This window comes from Dromiciops gliroides, chromosome 2, assembly GCF_019393635.1.
Source record: "Dromiciops gliroides isolate mDroGli1 chromosome 2, mDroGli1.pri, whole genome shotgun sequence".
Lineage (NCBI taxonomy): Eukaryota > Metazoa > Chordata > Mammalia > Microbiotheria > Microbiotheriidae > Dromiciops > Dromiciops gliroides.
In genome coordinates, this window is record NC_057862.1 from 72,998,351 (window position 1) to 73,018,504 (window position 20,154).

Sequence of the window (20,154 nt, forward strand, 5' to 3'; positions counted from 1 at the left end):
CTGGCACTAGAGCATGACAAAAAAATTTTGTGCAATTTTAGCGATTAATTGCTTCCTGTGACAACTAAAATACAACGCAAAATAATTCATCTTGTTAGCACAGTGCCTGGCACATAGTAGGTGCTTAATAAATGTTTACTGATCATTGGCTACTGGTTTAAATTCCAGCGTTTCATCCTAAACATTTTTTCCTTCTACTTTGCTGAAAGAATTTGTTTAATCAGCTTTGATATGGAACAAAATTCCAATCCCTTAGACTGCAGAACTGATTCAGGACATCTTGTTTTATCACAAAGATTTGAGATGGCTGGTGGCATGTACACTGGCAAATGTTAACAACCAGCTCTGAGGGGTGGAGAGGATGTTCACATGACAGTACTTTGAAACGTATTCTGCATTATTGTTCTCTATTGTTCTAAAGTCTAAATAACCAACAAAACTCTGATCTGTATGTAGCATTTGCCAGTTTCCAAGAGGTAAATGCTTACACTGAAAACTCAACAACTGGCTCTCTGGATCAGTTAGAGCTGGCTCAGCATGCCCCTACATGAGGCTAAAAAGATTACTAGAGGCAAGAGGGGGAAAAGTAGATGGGAATTAAGTGCATGTTAATTTTCCCCAAAAAAGCAGTATTGGTGAGAAGTGCATGGGTCATAGAATTCCTGGTAAAGTTCTTTTCCAAACCACAAATCTGGCAAATCTGTGCTGCTGTAAATGTTGATGAAGGGTTAGAACCATTCACTTAAAGACATCAGAACCAATCCTATACATGCTTACCATGAGTAATGAGTAATGATCAATGCCAGGCACTTAGTAAAGAATTTGAATATCGTTTATTTTTTCTGCCCTTTTACTCTTTCAAGGAAGATTAGGGTAAGAATTATGATAGTCAAGTTTTGATTCAAATTTAATTTTCCTTCTCCCTCTGCCAACCCCTGAGAACTTTCTCAGAACTACGTATGTGATATATTGAAAAAATTCTAGATGGTTATAAAGATACCTCTTTATTCTCATTTTTACAGAAAAAAAGAGTAGACACCATTAAATGACAATGAAAACCATTTGCTTTAGTTCAAGTAGATAAAAGGACAATAAATATCTCAAAGTAGAGATAGACATTTTTCCTCCTCTGATTATTGAATACTCCAGTGAAAAGAGAAAATATTATTAGCTCAGGTACTTTCTGGATGAAGAATAACAAAGGTCTCAATCTGGTCTGAATAGCCCACAGGCCATTAAGGAAGAAACTGATCATCTAATGATGATCTCCATACCTCTTTCCCACACAAAAACTGTACAACTTTAAAAATTTCATGCCATCTAAATGTACTATCCTTATTACATTTGAGAAAAAGGAACTAGCTCGGAAAGAAGAGATGAAACTACTTATTTCCCTAGTTCAGCACCAAGAAGAAGTGAGAATGAGGGCCATGAGTTTGGAAGACCATTACCTCTGGGAACCTTCACCTGGGTTTGTTCATTTCTACAGTTTACTATGCACTGAAGCCCCTTTTGAACTGATTTGAAGAACAACAGTCTACTCAATGTTGGAGTGGACGTAAGAAAATAAAATGTAACTATGATTATTTGGCCAAAGTTCTAACTGGGCTGGAAGGAAAAGTAAAAGATACTAACAATAGGGGAAAAGAAAAGTGAATTTCAAGCTCTTGGCCAAGTTAGGGTGAAAGTTAGTAGTATCTTTAGCTGGTTTGATAAAAGCTACTGCCAATCATATGTGTATCAACAAATGTAAAATGTTATACTGTTAGCTAATACTAATTGGCTTCCTGAAAATACTCCTCCAGGTGAAAGATCACAAAGGGGCAGAGTTCAAGAAAGTAGACACAGAACTGCCTAGGCAGGGAACAGGACCCAGAGTTGTCTCAGTGAGGAGTCTAATGACACCATAGCAAGGATCTGAAACCTTATGGGAGGACTGGTTAAAATGTAGTAACTACATTACCGCTCAAAAAATTTAGTTGTGCTATTATGAGGGGTATTTCTATGTAAACAAAAATAAACCTAGGTCTTAGCTAACTAATGGTGCGATTATTTTAATGTTTTGGGTCCAAATTTGTAATTTCATCAGCATGGGAAACTCCTGCTATGAAAACCTCCTGCACTGATGCAGATAAGGAACTCATCCGTAAATCTTATAGTCTTAGAGAATTGCCTGGGGGTCCTAACAGAGGAAGAGTTTGCATAATACTAGTACAATAAAATTCTATTAGAGCAGAGTCCTGGAAGTTCTCTGGAAAGCCCCAGACTGAGATCAGTACATAGATGGTCTGACCTGAGCTCTGCTACTAATGTAGTAAGTGGTTTTCAGCAGGCCATATAACCCCAACAGGCCTTGTCTCTCCATCTCTAAAGTGAGAGTTTAACTAACTCACAGTGGAGGTCCTTGCCGGTTCTAACATTTGGAGTCCATAAGTGCTTCCAAACAGAACTGGATTTGGACAATATTTCCTACTGATTGACCACAAACCAGAGTTCTGACAGCCTGGTTATGTTCTAGAACTGGCTTGAAATCCTGGTCTCATGTTTTTCTGCTTGTAACAAGACACTAATATAACCCTTCTTTCCAATTTCCTGAAGTGTATGTAGCCTTTCACAAGTGGTTTTCAGTTGTATGTATGTCTAACTGTAGCTAAGAGGACATAAGACAGAGACCCTGATAAAGCCCAAGCCTAATAATTTTCCATCACTCCAGTTTCATTTGCCTTTTGTGGGCACAAATTATACTGGTCTACAAAAAAATATAGCTATGAGAGAGTGAATAGCTTCTAAATGATATGCCACTGAAAATCTGTTAACTATGTATCCCCAAGATACCAGAGGAATTGCAATAAAGATAAATTAGCTTCGAGTTCCAGTTCCCAACTTCTTGCTATATACACTTCCTCATCTACCACTGATATATTGATCCTAGTTTGTTTTTTTTTAAAGCTTGAACACTTTCAAATCTGTTTCACACGGGCCTCTTCCCTTCTATTGTATTTTCCTCCATCTTTGTAGGATTTCAAAAATACTATAAAGTAAAATGGGTTTTAAGAAAAAAGGACAGATAAGTTGATGTAGGTAGTGCTTCACCAGCAAAATTTTTTAAAAACAGAATGATTTTTATATTGAAGACATATTTAAACCCAGGACATTTGTATTGTGCTACATGTATGGAAACATATGTGTGTGTATTGATATCTGTATATGTATATGCACACACACTTCATTTAAAAAATCTCAAAGAATGCAGCCACATTAATCCTTAAGTTTGAGGTGGAGGAGAAAGTATTATTTGTGAGCACAGTTAATAAAAAAACAACTACAAGGCTTTTAAACAGAACACCCAGGAATCACTAGTACTCACTTAGCTATAGAGGCAATTTGTGTGATTTATAGGCATCAAAAAAGGAAACTGAAGGATTAAGAATAACCTTTTACAGGTTTTCAATAAGAAAATTGATGGACTGTGGAACCTATAGAATATGGACTGAAATGTGCTGATGAATAAAAGAAAAACAGAAATAAAATTATACCTAACAATACCTACTCTAAATTAGGATGGAGGTGGTTTAAATGGACAACCTGAAAAATTCCATCTCTCCAAAACGAGACAGCATACTGGATTACAAATGCAAGATTATATACACAATTATGTTAAGTTAAGCCAGTTCATATATTACACCCAGCAATTCAAACAGCATATTGGAAGGACGAGGGAAGTAGGAGAAGAAAGGACCCACATTGACCGAGGAGCCCCGTTCATTCCACTCCACGGAGTCCTGTCCTCTTCCCATTATGGTCGGTGGTATCTGCACAGGAGTCAATGATACTGTAAATGAAAGGATAAAGCTTGACATCTGGTCCTGAGCTTGAACAGCTTTTGCATTCTTCATTATAATACCGGAGCAGCACCTTATAAACTTGCCCTAGAAAAGAAAGACAATTTCAGACTATTTAACATTAAATAAAGGTGACAATGTACAGATGAAAATCTACAAAAGTACCCTCCTGGTTTTATGAAAATCTAAAGATCATATCCTACAATTTAGCTTTAAGAAATATATCTTTTTGGAAGATAGAAAATAGAGTAAATATCAAAGGGAGGGAATAGGATGGAGGACAATACAGTTAGCAACAGTAACTGTGAAAGAAATGATGATCAGGATGCTATCAGAAGGACTTATGAAAAATGCAGAACTGATGGTATCTGAATACAGACTGAAGTATAATTTTTTTGTTAGTTCCTCTTTCTAAAGTTATTTTGTCTGTTTTCTTTCACAACCTGATTAATATGGAGATGTTTTGCATGATTGCACATGTATAACATATTGAATTGCTTGATTTCTTAGGGAGGGTAGGGGAAGGAGGGAAGAAGAGAATTTAGAATGCAAAGTTTTAATCAATGTGAAAATTTGTTTTTACATGTAACTTGGAGAAAATTCTAAATAAATTTATTATTACCAAAAAATCCAAACAAAAATAAATAAATAATGAGATTTTAAAAATAAATAATTTTTTTAAAGAAAAAGAAAATAAATATATCTTTTGGCCTGGAGAACAATCTTGTAAAAAACAAAACGTTTTAAAAACTCATTTGCCTCTATCTCACAACCTTAAGTGCATGGGTACACATGCATGCATATGTAGTTTTTTCCTTGTGTGATACAGAGTTAGATGGTACAAGTAGTAACACAGGCTGCCTAGCACATAAGTAAACACTTAAGTTCTTATTGACTTGACCATTGCTGAGTCATTCAGCTTCTGAATGATGTTGGAAAGCTTTTTGAGTTAACCTGGGAAAAAAAACCCAAACCAACCATCCATAAACAATAAGCATTCCACTATATTCAGTAAGCACGAGTCAGTTGATACCTACCTCTCTACATCTGGTGTTTGACAAATGTGAAAGGGGGAATGAAAAGTCCCATCATGTTCAGGGTCCTTTAACAAGAATTAGTCATGCTACGTTCATTGACTATGTTATGGACATATAGACAAATAATCATACTGGTAAACTAAAACACCACAAACAAACCCAAACCCAGAAATTTCACACCTACCCTGGCTTTGTCTCCTTTTCCCAAATAAATTCTTTCCCTTCCTGCCTGTGACATGCACCCAGGTTTAGCAAACACCTCTTCTAAATAGAGACAAGAAGATTACCATGTACTTACCAACTGTCTGTCCTCTTTCAGTAAGGAAGGTGTGCATGCTATAAATGTCTCTCATCAATTCTGAATCCCCAAAGGTAAAATAAGCCACATCTCGTTCAGCTGCAGCTGCTGCCAATATTTGTATTAAGGCTTAAGCAAAGAAAAAATAATACCAATCACAAATCCACAGTATGACAATACATGCCAAGGTACCTCTAACTTTTTAAAACCAGCTATGTTACAGCTCGTAAGCAACAACACAAGCTTAGATTAAAGGCTCACTATCCAAATCCCTTGAGATTATGAATTGTGATGAAAGGGAAAAAAACTCTCTCAATATTGGGATTCTCCATGGTTTCTTTAAGAACACAAAATCAGTGTAGTACAGTGATCACTGGACTCAGAATCAGCTGAGACCTGGGTTTGAAGTCTATCCTCTATACTTGTCAGCTGTGTGACCATGGGCAAGTCATTTAAACTAAGCCTCAGTTTTCTTATCTATAAAATGGGGATAGTTATTTCACTATAAAAATGTATATACCTCCTAGGGCCCTTGGGAAGATCAAGTAAGATAACATAAGAATATCATCTATAGCATAATTTGATGCTATAGAAATGTCTGCTATCATTCATTATTAGAGTATTTCATGGTACAAGGCAACAAATACACAGCCACGAGGCTAAAACAACTGTCCTATTTTCTAAACTAAGTTATTCTCAAAGATAGTTATTGTTTTGTTTTAAACTTAGCCATTGGTCTTTCACTGACAAGAAAATTGCATTTTCTTAGGCAATGGATTTAGTGAAAAGGTACTTATATGCTCATTAACCCTGAAGGAATTAGAGAAGTAAATTGCTAAACTTGTAATGTATTCCCTTTTTTAAAAATTAAAAAAAAAAACAATAAACTTTTACTGATGACTTGTTTTTATATTGTAAGCATTTTCCACTCACTCCTGCAAGATTAAACCCTCTTTGTGCCAAAGAAAGCAATTAATCAAAAATATTCAACAAAAGACTATGTCTGACAACAACCAGACTGGTTTTTTCCATGTGTTCTCCCATTTTTCTGCTGTGAAAAAGGTGGTATATTTCATTATCTCTTCTCTGGGACCTTTACTGGTTTTTCCATGATTCAGATTCTGAGTTCCTTTAGTGACCTCTTTATTTAACTTGCTGTAAGCATTGCGATACTGTTTTCTTGGTTCCACTTACTTTACTCTACATCATGGCAAGTTTTTTAGCCCCAACATCCTTTACAAAGTTAAACTCAGAGAAGCCTAATTAACAACCCTCCACTAAAAGTCCTCCCCCAGTACTTCATTGTAGCATGCATGGAGGTGACTCCAGATTGCTGAAGACTATGCCAGAAGAACACAAGTCCTGGCTTCTGAAAGACTGTGAGTCTCAGCCAACCGAGAACTTGCTTAGATAATTTCAGAGAAGTATCCTTATTGACAGACTAATGGCAGCCACAGCAATTCACTAAGACCTTCAGCGAAGATCAACTGAGAAAGCATCTACTCTAATAAAATCACTGATTCCTGAAGTAATGAAGTAATTTAAAATATTCAACAGGTTCACATTACATATTGTCATGCTAGATACATGCCTTGGTCCTCAGGAAAGGGAAAACCACAACTATGATGAATATGTAATAGTTATAAGAGCTTTTAAAAAACAAACAGAAACTAAATATAATTCAGTATATACCAGGTCAAGAAAGGAACCTTTGACATTTCATTAAGATTACAATTCTAAATATTATTAAGGGATATGATAGATTTAATCAATTAACATTTCTCAAGTATCAGTAATGTACAGAGTGCCATAACTGGAATCCATTAATCTCATAAGTATTGGAGTAATTTATCTCAAGAGAGATGATGTTTTAATTAAAACTACTTAACCAACTTATCTATTAAAGCTTCAGTAAACCCATTTTTAAAGGTGCCAAATTAAGCTAATCTACATATCAAAATTGATGCTAATAAATCTCCATCGCCTGCAAACGTGGCATATTATTTATTACCTTTTAGTGGGAATGTGAAAATCTATAAATAAATCATTTGTAAACAAAAGACCTTTAATAGATCCAGCTCCCCAAGTCAGAAACAATTTTGAATTTCCAATTTTACAGGATCATAGATTTAGAACTGGAAGGAATCTAGCAATTATCACCCCTTCCTCCCCCTCTTTTTTAAACATATGAGGAGGGCGCAGCTAGGTGGCACACTGGATAAAGAACCAGCCCTGGATTCAGGAGGACCTGAGGTCAAATCCAGCCTCAGATGCAACACTAGCTGTGTGACCCTGGGCAAGTCACTTAACTTTCATTGCCCCACCCTCCAAAACTCCCACACAAAAATTTTTTTAAAAAAAATGAGGAAACGGAGTCAGAGAGAGAAGTGCCTTGCCCAAAGTTACACTGGGAGTTAAGTAACATAGCTGTCATTGAAGCCATGTCCTCTACCTTCAAAGCAATGACCTTTTCCACTACATATATCATGTTGATTCTCAATGTGTCATTCAGGAAAAGAAGGAATGTCAAGAATAGGTAAGGCTAACTTCTGTCCATTTCCATCCAGGAATAGCTCTAACAGTAATAACTTAAATTTATATAGCACCCACACCTGTTACAAAGTGCTTATAGGAAGCATCTCATTTGAACCTCACAACTACCTTAGGAGGCAGTTTAGTTAACTAAAATGTTGGACTTGGAGGCAAAAAAACCTGAGTTCAAATCTTAACTTGGCCGATTACTAATTGACCTTGGAGAGTTATTTAACCTCTCTCAGCCTCAGTTCCCTCATCTGTAAAATGGGGGTTATATTAGCACATACTTCAGAGTTTTGAGGTTCAAATGAGATATACAGAACATTCTGTAAGTCTTATAAATGTTTGTTTTTTTGTTTTTTGTTTTTTTGTGAGGCAATTGGGGTTAAGTGACTTGCCCAGGGTCACACAGCTAGTAAGTGTTAAGTGTCTGAGGCCGGATTTGAACTCAGGTACTCCTGACTCCAGGCCGGTGCTCTATCCACTGTGCCACCTAGCCGCCCTATAAATGTTATATAAATGTCAGATAAAGTTAGTCCAAGTATCATTCTCACTTTACAGAGGTATAAAACGAAACATATCAACAACTTATATTTATATATTACTTTAAGATTTAAAAGGGCGGGGGCAGCTAGGTGGCGCAGTGGATAAAGCACAGGCCCTGGATTCAGGAGTACCTGAGTTCAAATTCGGCCTCAGACATTTGACACTTACTAGCTGTGTGACCCTGGGCAAGTCACTTAAGCCCAATTGCCTCACCAAAAAAAAAAAAAAGAAAAAAAGAAAAGAAAAAAAAAGATTTAAAAGGGCTTGCTTCACAGTGTCTGAGATGTTTGGTGCAAGTATTGTTATCTGTATTTTGTTTTACAGATGAGGAAAGTGACTTGTTCACAGTGATAAAGTGCCAAAGCTAGGATTTGGACTAAGGTGTTTTAATGTCAAACCCAGTACATTCTCCACCAGGCCGCAACACAAAACAGACTCAAAGAGCTCTGCATTGGGGGTCCTTATAGAAACACAATTCAGTGGTAACTGAGCTGACTGGGGTACTGACAGCTAAGTTTTAGAAGAAAATGACAAAAATAAAGTTAAAAAAACTTTCAATTATATATACGTTCATTTATATGTATGATGTTAATCCACTGACATAGGTACACCCCATATTCAAAAACTCTCCCATCAGTCATTTTCCAGCTTTAAAACAATAATTTTACTCCCTTGAATGTATAAAAATATAAATATATGAAAATGATATGAGATTTTCTGAAAGAAAACCAACTATTCCAAAAGTTTAATCATAATGGCTAAAATACAATATTGTCCCTCTTACTTTCAATACCTAAAACCCCAAATCCCCACAGCTCTAGAGAATGGTGCCTGAACATTTAAGTGAACTCTTCTGCCCCTAGTTGGCAAAGAGGACAGATCTGCAATATAACAAGGTGCTTGTGGTGTGTGGACTGGGTCCAAGAAACGATATAAAAGCATCAGATTCTGACTTCAAGCATGTCTAAATGCCAAAGGAATTATTTAATCCGAACTGCAGGGAGCTAGATTTTAATTTTCTTCTTGGCAGAAACTTTGGGCTGTAAAAACAAAACAAAACCAAACCAAACCCAAGCATACATGACTAATTAAAAACAACTTGGTCTCTTTGCAATGAATGCACTCAGAGAAGAATGTAACAATATGGGAAAGCAGATCGAAACAAGACTGTGGTTTAGGAATATCAACATGTAGTCACTGACACACAAAGTAATCTGTCATATACTAGAGTAATTTTGTAATGTATGATTACTCTTGAAAGTTCACAAAAATAGGTTTCTAGTTTAGTCCTTTCTAAGATCTCACCTTCTATGACCTCTCTAACCCCTCCAGGACGGATGTGACTATGTTACTTGAAGGTGAGATTTGTAGGTTTTACACACACACACACACACACACACACACACACACACACACACAATATCTTATTTATTGTTTCATATACACACACACACACACACACACACACATATATATATATATATATATATATGTTTTCACCAATTAGACTAAGCTATTCATGAGCATGGTTCATGTTTTGCTACTATTTTTGTCCCTCACTCCCACTCCTCCCCACCCCCAGTCCCTTGTATGATGGACCAAAAATACATAATAAATGTTTTCTGTTTGAATAAAATAGATATAAGATATGACAATACTTGGAACATGGGTTCTCTACCAAGGGAGAGTAGAAAGAGGCTGTATTTAGAATCAGGGCCTCAGGCACTTATGGGTAGGAGGTTGGGCAAGTCATTTGATCACTCAAGGCCTCAGTTAACTCATCTATAAATTAAGAGGGTTGGACTAGAAGGTCCATTTCACTAACTAGATGGTTATTTCAGAATCCCCCAAATCGTTTAAAAATCATTCCTTTTCAACAACTTCTGGCCATGAGCTACCCCTAATCTGAAGGCCTATAATAAAATAAGTGAAGACATGACTTCCAAAATACCCCAGGGCTATGTTGTGGCAATGCTGCTCCTGGTGAGAATTAGCACTGCCACAGGCTGGGCCCCATGAGACAGCACCTCTTCTTGAGGCACCATAACTCTCAAACAAAATCCAGGACACAGGAACAGCCTATAGAATCCATCCTTCTCTACTTTCCCAAAGTCTTTCTGGTTTCACTTGCCATGTACTAGCTAAAACATGGTAATGTGCATTTAGAGCTGGGGAAGTCGGATCATAAATAAGACAGGGGAGTAAAACAAACTTTCAATTTCAAGTATTTGGTTTTTGGCATGGATTCACAGATTTTTAACAAAGAGCTGAAATTTATTTTTGAATTCAAATAATTTTTATTGTCTCTCTCCCTGGTTACTTACAAAAAAGGAATTCTGTAACTTCTTGAGTCTTAACATTTCCTATACTGAGAGACTACTCAATGTGAATGAATCAAATCCAGGTTATAAATTCTCTTCTTTAGTACAATGAGGTTGTGTGTGATCAAATCTGCAAGAACAATATGCCACCTTTCTCAATAATCAAACTCTCCTATATCTTGACACATTATTTGAGAAGAATGACTGAAATTGAAGGAGCTACTTTTGGTTACTATATTTTTCTTTTTAAAAATTTTTTTGTGGCCTTTCATAAAAAATATATATATTTTAGGGGGCAGCTAGGTTGGCACAGTGGGTAGAGCACCGGCCCTGGATTCAGGAGGACCTGAGTTCAAATCTGGTCTCAGACACTTAACATTTACTAGCTGTGTGACTCTGGGCAAGTCACTTAACCCCAATTGCCTCACCAAAAAAATATAAATATATATATATTTATATTTTAATAAACTTCCAATCTTCTTCCTGTCCCTCCAATCTAGAAATATTCTTTTTAAAAAGACTCAAACAACATCACACCCTGAAACCTAAATTCACCATTCATTTTTATCAGTACACAGGTAAAATAAATATTTGCTACTATAAATGCATGCCTTGCACAGAAAGATATATATGCATGTTTTGAGCTATATTAACATGCAAAATACCAAACTGCCACCAAGCGGTACTAAATAAAAAAGCTCAGTCCCAGGAAATCCCTTGATGCTAAAGAATCTGGCAGCTTTAATCGAAATGCTTGAAGACAAGTAGCTTCCTTTGCCCAGAAAAATACTGAAAATAAAGACTGTAGTTTAAAGTATATTAATTATTTCCACAAAGATCAATGGATTCATAATCTCTAGGGAATCAAAATAGTCCCTCATCCAAATGTGGTCAGCTTGCTGACTACTGAAAGTTTTACATATCAAACAGCAAGCAATACATATTTATAAGAATACTCTAACTTATCAAACTGTGATTCTAAATAAATGGTCAAGTAAACAGATAATTGTCCTAATCAGCATTTTTCTTAGGGCTTTAAAGAAAAACGACCTAAGAAAGTACTTCTTCAGTAGATTTCAAGATATGCTCTCCTAAAATGGGTATAACTGCCCAGAAGTAACCAACATCAGCTAACTACTGTCTCAGGTTAAAGTCACCTGAATGCTTCTGAACAGACCATATATAGGCACCCAATCTTTTCAGTGTGAATGTGTCAGAATCTGCTTACAGGAAGGTTGAGGTATATACATCCTAATTTTGAAGTGGGTGGGAGAGACACTTCATTTATTGGTGGACTTCTTTAATATAACTAGAGATTTATGATTTCATCAGTTTGAGTACTTGTTTCACTACTGTGAATTGCAGTAGTAGCTGTTTGATGTCTTAATTTCCAGAAAGCTTAAGTTGCAAGAGCCTAAAAATATTATCCATTGGTGGCCAATTCCTCAGAGCCAGCCACAGAGGTGTCAGTTGATGAGTCCATGTTCAAAGCCTACCCTAAACCTGGCAAGGCTTATATTCTAATAGTATAGCCTTCAAGAGCCAGGGGTAACATCCACACTAGAACAAGGTACTAGAGAAGGACTTTAGTGAGGGCCTTTGTGGGATAATGTGACTAACATCAGGAAGGAGTCAGTACCATACTATGTATTGTGGCAAATAAAAAAAGAAATATAAAACATAATTCCTACTGATGGGGAGAGAAGATGAACACATTCAAGAATAAACAGCACAAAAGTCTACTAATGTTTTGAATTGTATGATACAGACTGTAAATCCATTGAGGATTCATAGATAGGCTATAATCATGAAAAAATGCTCTAGATCACTATTGATCAAAGAAGTGTAAATTAAAACAACTGAGGTATCACCTGACATCTATCTGAATGGCAAATATAACAAAAAAAGGGAAAATATTGGATGTTTGAGGGGATGTAGGAAAGCTGGGACACTAATCCACTGTTGGTGGAGTTGTGAAAAGATCCAACCATTCTGGAGAGCAACTTGGAACTATGCCCAAAGAGCTAAAGAACTGTGCATAGCCTTTGATTCAAGAATACCACTGCTAGGTTTATATCCCACAGACATTCCAAAAAAGAGAAAAAGACCCATTTGTACAAAAGTATAGCAGCTCTTTTAGTGGTGGCTAAGAATTGGAAATCAAAGGAATGCTCATCAATTGGGGAAATGACTAAACAAGCTGTGGTATATGATGGTGATGGAATATTATTGTGCTTTAAGAAATGACAAGCAGGATGATTTCGGAAAGACTTGTATGAACTGATGTATAGTAAAGTGAGCAGAACCAAGAGAACATTGTACACAGAGACAGCAATATTGTTGGATGAAGAACTGTGAATGACTTAACTATTCTCAATAATACAGTGATCCAGGGGCGGCTAGGTAGCACAGTGGATAAAGCACCGGCCCTGGATTCAGGAGTACCTGAGTTCAAATCCGGCCTCAGACACTTGACACTTACTAGCTGTGTGACCCAGGCAAGTTACTTAACCCCCATTGCCCCGCAAAACAAAAAAAACAAAACAAAAACCAAAAAATAATACAGTGATCCAAGACAATCCCAAAAGACTATTGATGAAGCATACTATCCACCTCCAAAGAAAGAACTGATATTGACTGAATACAAACTGAAGCATACTATTTTTCACTTTCATTTTTTTAAATTTTTCTTGTACAACATAACTAATATGGTAATGTTTTACATAATCATACATGTATAATCCATATCTGATTTCTTGCTGCCTCAGGGAGGGAAGGAGAGATAAAAATTGGAACCCAAAACCATAAATAAAAATGTTTATTACTTTAAAAGAAATTCATAGATAGGGAAGACCAACAAGGGCTGGATGTCAGGCTAAGGTTTCATGGAGGAGGTAGAACCTCAGGTGTGCAGGAAGTAGGTACCAGTATTCCAGGGGAACATAGATGAAGCCACATAATCAGAAATAAGCATGGAGCATTTGTGAGATGGTCAGGAGCACTTACTAGAGGAGAAGGTGTGTGCTACAGAGTTGTAGCAGTAAAAAGAGAGATGGAGGACATGAGGGTAAGGGCTAGAAAGATAAAAGAGGTTAAATTTTAGAGTTGGAAATAATATATAAACTGAATAGATAGACAGATAGCAGGTGGGTAGCACTTTGTTTACAAAGAAGCTTCCATAAAAAATTTTTAGTAGAGGATTAAGACGCAGTGTTTAAAGAAAATCAGTCTGACTATATTACAAAGGAGAGCTTAGAGGGACAAAAGACAGCTAAGAGCTTATTTATACTAAAGTAATAAAAGCTTTGACTAGAATGTTTGTAGAGGGAAAGATGAGAAAAGGATGGGTATAAGGGACACCGAGAAGGCAATTAGCAATTGATCAGTGACTACAAATAAAAGATTAAGGAGATAAATGTGTCAAAATTTCCAATGTGACTTAAAAGGTTGTTATGATAACAAAATTCAGTTCTGAATTGAGATATTAACTCATCCTTTGGAGGATTATACAATGGAGAGCAGCCGTTAAGAACGAGACCTTATGTGGATATATAAAACTTCTTGAGCTGACAATCAAATGTGGCCAGGCCCACGGCAGATCTAGATTTGGGGATTGATGACATAAACCTGGTTATCCATTTTACTTAGTGCAAAACAGAAAAAAGTGGCTGTCATAAAATCAATAAGCTCTGAGTAGAAAACAGGCTCCCTAAAACAAATTCAGAAGATAAAGAATGAATCAAAGAGACTGAAAAATCAGGAATTATATTTTTTTGCTTTCAAAAAGTAAGCAAAATTATCATGTGTTTTAAAAATATTGCTGAACTTCTAAAATTATCAGTTAATATAAAATACTCTCAAGGATCACAGGATTTGGAGATGATAGATCAAGTTAAGGACCAAAATGATTATGGATTACACAAATCATCCCACCAGTTTGTAGCCGTAACAGATACAGGTAAATCTCACTACAATCAATATAATAAATGACTAAATAATGACACTATTCCCACTTCCTGGCACGTGGTCCACATTGTAATGATTTTTTCTAACAAATAGACTAGTTCAAAAAATACTCTCACTGGTGCTCATCCTATGAACTTAAAAATGAACTCGAGTTGTTATGACTCCTCTTTTCCTCTGGTATCCATCTGTGTTATCAAACACTTTATCATAGAATCGCGAGAACCTAAGACTTGGAACCTGGCCTCACAAGCTAGCCGACCCATTGCAAGCCTGAACAAAAGGTCATTCTACGTTATGCATGGTGAGATGTCGCCCAGCTTTGGATAGAAAACCTCTGGTGATGGGAAAGGCCTTGCCTTTTTTTTTTTTTAAAGTGAGACAATTGGGGTTAAGTGACTTGCCCAGGGTCACACAGCTAGTAAGTGTTAAGTGTCTGATTTGAACTGGCTGGATTTGAACTCAGGTCCTCCTGAATCCAGAGCCAGTGCTTTATCCACTGCGCCACCTAGCTGCCCCAAGGCCTTGCCTTTTGAGGCAGCCCAATCTACTTCTGGACAACTCAGGCTGTCAGGAAGGTACTCCTGACATCAAGTCTAAATGTGCTGCTTGTTCTGCAGTTCTGAGGGCTTCAGAACAAATACCACGCTGCCTCCATAAGATGCTATTCAGATCATGTTAGTAGAAGAGTGAGCAGAAGGAAATGGAATGTTCAGTGTCCAAGGGGATGGCCGGGTCTAACTGTATTTTACATTAACTGACAATTCTTCTTCTTTTTTTTGGGGGGGGGGGGCAGGGCAATGAGGGTTAAGTGACTTGCCCAGGGTCACACAGCTACCAAGTGTCAAGTGTCTGAGGCTGGATGTGAACTCAGGTCCTCCTGAATCCAGGGCCAGTGCTCTATCCACTGCACGACCTAGCTGCCCCTGACAATTCTTAAAGTTCAGCAATATTTTTTAAATGGCAGCCTTAATCAGCACTGGAAGGAGACCCCTGAGAGAAGGCTGGCTTACTGTTACTATGGCCATGGGAAGCAGATGGACTGTCTTCCTGTATCCTGGGGTCAGAACTAGCTTGGGCATCTCTGACGAAGGCAGGAAGTGGTTATGATAAGCTTGTGCACACTATAACATCCCCACCATATTCAGACCTTTCCTTTAAACCTGGGAGGCCTGAGCAACTAACCCTTGGGTCCCCAAACCCTGATGGTTCTAAACTCACACCACCTCCAAAAGGTAACATTTCCATCTACAAAGCGGGGTGGCTGGGAGAGTCAGATGAGGTGTCTTATCACCATCTTGTGAGTTATTATTCTTATTTCCCTCCATTCTCTAAGGTGTTCCCTGGGCTCCAGACATGCTTACCCACTAAGAATTCCCTGCACAGGACTCTACATTCACTGCTTTCTCTCCCACCCTCATGTCCCAAACCAATGCATTTTCCCAATGCTATTCTCTTGGCAGTCATCTCCAGATACAGAAACAGAGCCAATGCCTCAAGGGACAGTTTAAATGTCACCTTTTCCATCATGTCTTTCCTGATCACCCTAGCTAGATGTTTCATCTCCCTCCTCTGAATTCCTAAAAGTCTGGTTTATGCCGTTTTTAAGGTGTTTGTCACAATGAATTCAACCACATCACATAATTGATTACAGACATGTGGTGCCTGCATATATGAGTTTTGTTTCCCTTACCTAACTGTAAGTTTCTTAAGGGTCAGGACTATGTCTTGTTCACCATAGCTATCAAAAAATATTTGCTGAATGCATTTCTGGGTTAAACCAATGATCAATTTGATCAATTATCCCATTACACAGAAACAGGGAATCCATTTGTCAGAGAGGATTATTCACTGAAAAGATCTGTTATAACAAGATCAATAATGTGCTATGAAATATCTGCTGGAACAAATTTTTACCAAGATTCAATCCAATAAGCATTTATTAGAGGTTATACAAAGATAGAAACCTTAAGAGCATACATTCTCTAGGAGAGAGAGGAGAAAAGCCACTCATGCTTCTTAAAAAGGACAGTGACATGGTGAGATCTGTACTTTAAGAATACGAACTTGGCAAAAATTCATATGGAGAACTGGTTGGAGAGGGAAGAGATGAGAGGTAAGGGAAACATTTAAAAGGCTCTTTCAAACCAAGAGAACGTTATGCATAGAGACAGCAATATTGTTTAATGAAGAACTGTGAATGACAACTATTCTCAACAATACAATGAACCAAGACAATCCCAAAAGACTATTGATGAGACATGCTGTCCACTTCCAAAGAAAGAACTGAAATTGATGGAACAGACTGAAGCATGCTATTTTCTCACTTGCATTTATTTTTTTAAAATTTTATTCAAGTTTTCTTGCACAAAATGACTAACATGGTAATGTTTTACAAAATCATACATGTACAACCCATATCTGATTGCTTGCTGCCTCAGGGAGGGAAGGAGGGACAAAAATTGGACCTCAAAACTATAAATAAAAATGTTTATTACTTAAAAGAAAAAAAAAGAAGGCTCTTTCAATAGTTCAGAACAAAGGGCCTAAACTATGGGGGAGGTGGGGGGGGGGAGGAAGGTGCTAATCAAGTTTGCCTCTACAGCATAGCAACTGATTGAGTCTGGGTGTCAGGGGACAGTGAAAGGCTAAGAATGATTCTGAGCCTGGACAGGAAATAAGGAAATTAGGAAAAAGTGTATATTTAGGTGGAACAATAATACATACTGTTGCTGAGTTGGAGCTTCCAATGGGGAGAGAACTAAGGAACAAAAGAAACTGGTACATGGGTGCTATTGTATGTGTAGTACTCTACCAGGCTGGAAGGAAATGGAACTGAAATCTAGATAAGACCAACTCTGTCTTCCCAGAAGTCACCTAGAGTACAGTCCAATGCCAACGAGGCATCCAAGTATGGGAAGAGCCTTGAGAGCTTAGAGGTCCAGTCCTTGGGGGATCCACCATCAAATGGGAAGGAGTCAGAAAGTGAGAGATAAGATGAGAAAAAAAGATTGAAATTGCTAAAGATCTCAGGAGGAAGAAAACTGAGCATCAGTAGCTAGGTGGCGCAGTGGATAAAGCACTGGCCCTGGATTCAAAAGGACCCGAGTTGAAATCTGACTTCAGACACTTGACACTTACTAGCTGTGTGACCCTGGGAAAGTCATTTAACCCTCATTGCCCCGCAAAAAACAAACAAAAACCTTGAGCATAAGCAGATAAACCAATAGGAAAGCTATTAAGAACAGAAGGGAAGGAGCAGATAGGAGGCACAGTGGATATCGCACTGGCTCTGGATTCAGGAGGACTTGAATTCAAATTCAGCATCAGACACTTGACTCTTACTAGCTGTGTGACCTTGGGTAAGTCACTTAACCCTCATTGCCCCCCCCCCCCAAGGAAGACAGGCTTAAGGATAGCTAAAGAAGTCCAAATATCTCTGAATAAATATTAGAAGACAGAAGAATAAATCAACACTTAATGAGGTAGAGGACACTGTGGATTCCCAAGAGAGCAAGGAACCACAGCAATAAGTTCCCAAATGGTTCAAGAGAAAAATAAGAACCATGAAAGCAGGATTTTGGGCTTCCATAGTAAAAATAATGAGCATAATAGAAAAACTTGAATCTATAATGGCAAATTTCACCAAAGAAACAAAAGAGAAAAAAGGGATTAGGAAGGCAAATATATAAAAATCAAGAACAATCTGGAAGAAGAGAAGCAAAAAGTAGTAACATTAAAAGAAAACATGAATGGTATACAAGCAAAACATGGTAATCCTGAAGACAGGATATATACAGACAAGGATTCTAGGTCTCCTAGAAAAATCTGACAAGTCAAAAAACCTGAACATTATAATCCAAAAATTAACAGAAGAAAACTGCCCAGAACTTCTCAACACAGAAATACAAAGTGCCAATTGAGGGGAAAAAATATGCTGCAAAACTTCAAGGCATATACTGGTTAAATTTAATAATTTGGTGACAACAAATTCTGCAACTGACCATGAGGAAGATTTTCAAATATAAAGGATATATAAGAAACACAAAATTATATATACATATACATACACATATATATATGTGTGTGTGAGATATATACACACATATATATATACATGCATACACTGTGAGAAAATTATTAATAATAGGGGTTTTGGGACTCCCAGGGGCCCCTGCTGGGAGACACCGGCCTGACCTTTCTTAAGATCAGCCCAAAGCCAAGAAGTTACCTCACTCAAAACCACACCCACCTGAAAGCCTTATTCCAGCCAGAAGATCTGTTCTCTGGGCTCTGAACTCAGCACTACTGTGCCAAACCACCCTCAAATCCAGTAAACCGATAGATTTCAATGATGCTAACCAATCAGCTTTGAACAATGTGTATGGGCAGGCTCTGCTCCTGCCCTCAGCGAACTTGCACAGACGCTCGCCTGGGAATTTGGTGAGTGCAGATGCAGCCCTCTAGAGCTCCCCATTTTCTTTCTTCTCTCTCTTCTATTTCCTAGCTAGGCTTTCCTATCTTTCAGAGCCATGGATGCTCTCTTTACTAATATTTAATATACTTTAATAAATGCTTAATACCCCCAAACTGGTGCAGGAGCCTCTAATTTCTAAGTAACAAATATATGATAAACTCCAGCTAATTTGCCCTACACTTGGGACAGAAATAGGGGCAACCACATACAGTTTTACTCACCACAACATAGACATATAAATATATAGATATGCCTGAATGCATGTGTGTGTATGTCAGTTCTTTTTTCTGTATTCAAGCAGCTTCTTCCAACATAGGCTCTTCCAACATAGAATGACTTGGTTGCTCAAAAGTGGTTCTTTTTTTTTTTTTTCTGGGTGAGGCAATTGAGGTTAAATGACTTGCCCAGGGTCACACAGCTAGTAAGTGTCAAGTGTCTAAGGCCAAATTTGAACTCAGGTCCTCCTGAATCCAGGGCTGGTGCACTACACTACCTAGCTGCCCCCTCAAAATTGTTCTTAAAACAGTACTGTTGTTCCTTTAGACAGTGTTCTCTTGGTTCTGCTCATTTTACTCTTCATTACTCTGTGGAGGTCTCTCCAGGCTTTTCTAAAATCACTGAGCTCATCATTTCTTAAAACAGAGGAATATTCCACCATAAACATGTACAACTTGTTTGGCCATTCCCCACCTGATAGGCATCCCTGTGATTTCCAGTTCTTTGCCACCACAAAGAGAGTCACTATAAATATATTTTAGAACATGTAGGTTCTTTTCCTTTTTCCCTAATCATCTTGGGAAACAATCCTAAGAGTGGTATTGCTGGGTCAAAGGGTATAGGCAATTTAATCACTCTGGGCAAAATTCCAAATCTCTCTCCAAAATGGCTGGGATGAGTTCACAGATCCACCAACAATGAATTAAGGTCCCCATTTTTCCACATCCCCTCCAACATTTGTCACTCACCGCTTCTATTATTTTAGCTACTCTGATAGGTATAAAATGATATCTTATGGTTGTTTTAATTTGCATTTTTCTAATCAATAATGATTTCATATGACTATAAATTGTGTTGATTTCTTTATTGGAAAACTCCTTGTTCATATTCTTTGACCATTTATCAATGGGGAATGACT

General features: G+C 37.5%; 1 protein-coding gene across 1 annotated transcript in view; it reads right to left on the minus strand.

The window, feature by feature from the left end:
• Positions 1-814: 814 nt before the first annotated feature.
• The window catches only part of PARG (poly(ADP-ribose) glycohydrolase), a 121,792-nt gene continuing 102,452 nt past the window's right edge, over positions 815-20,154 (minus strand). The window contains 2 exon segments of the mRNA XM_043981787.1: positions 815-3,929; positions 5,178-5,306. Of these exon segments, the coding sequence (XP_043837722.1) occupies positions 3,763-3,929; positions 5,178-5,306 (296 nt within the window). The 3' untranslated portion in view covers positions 815-3,762.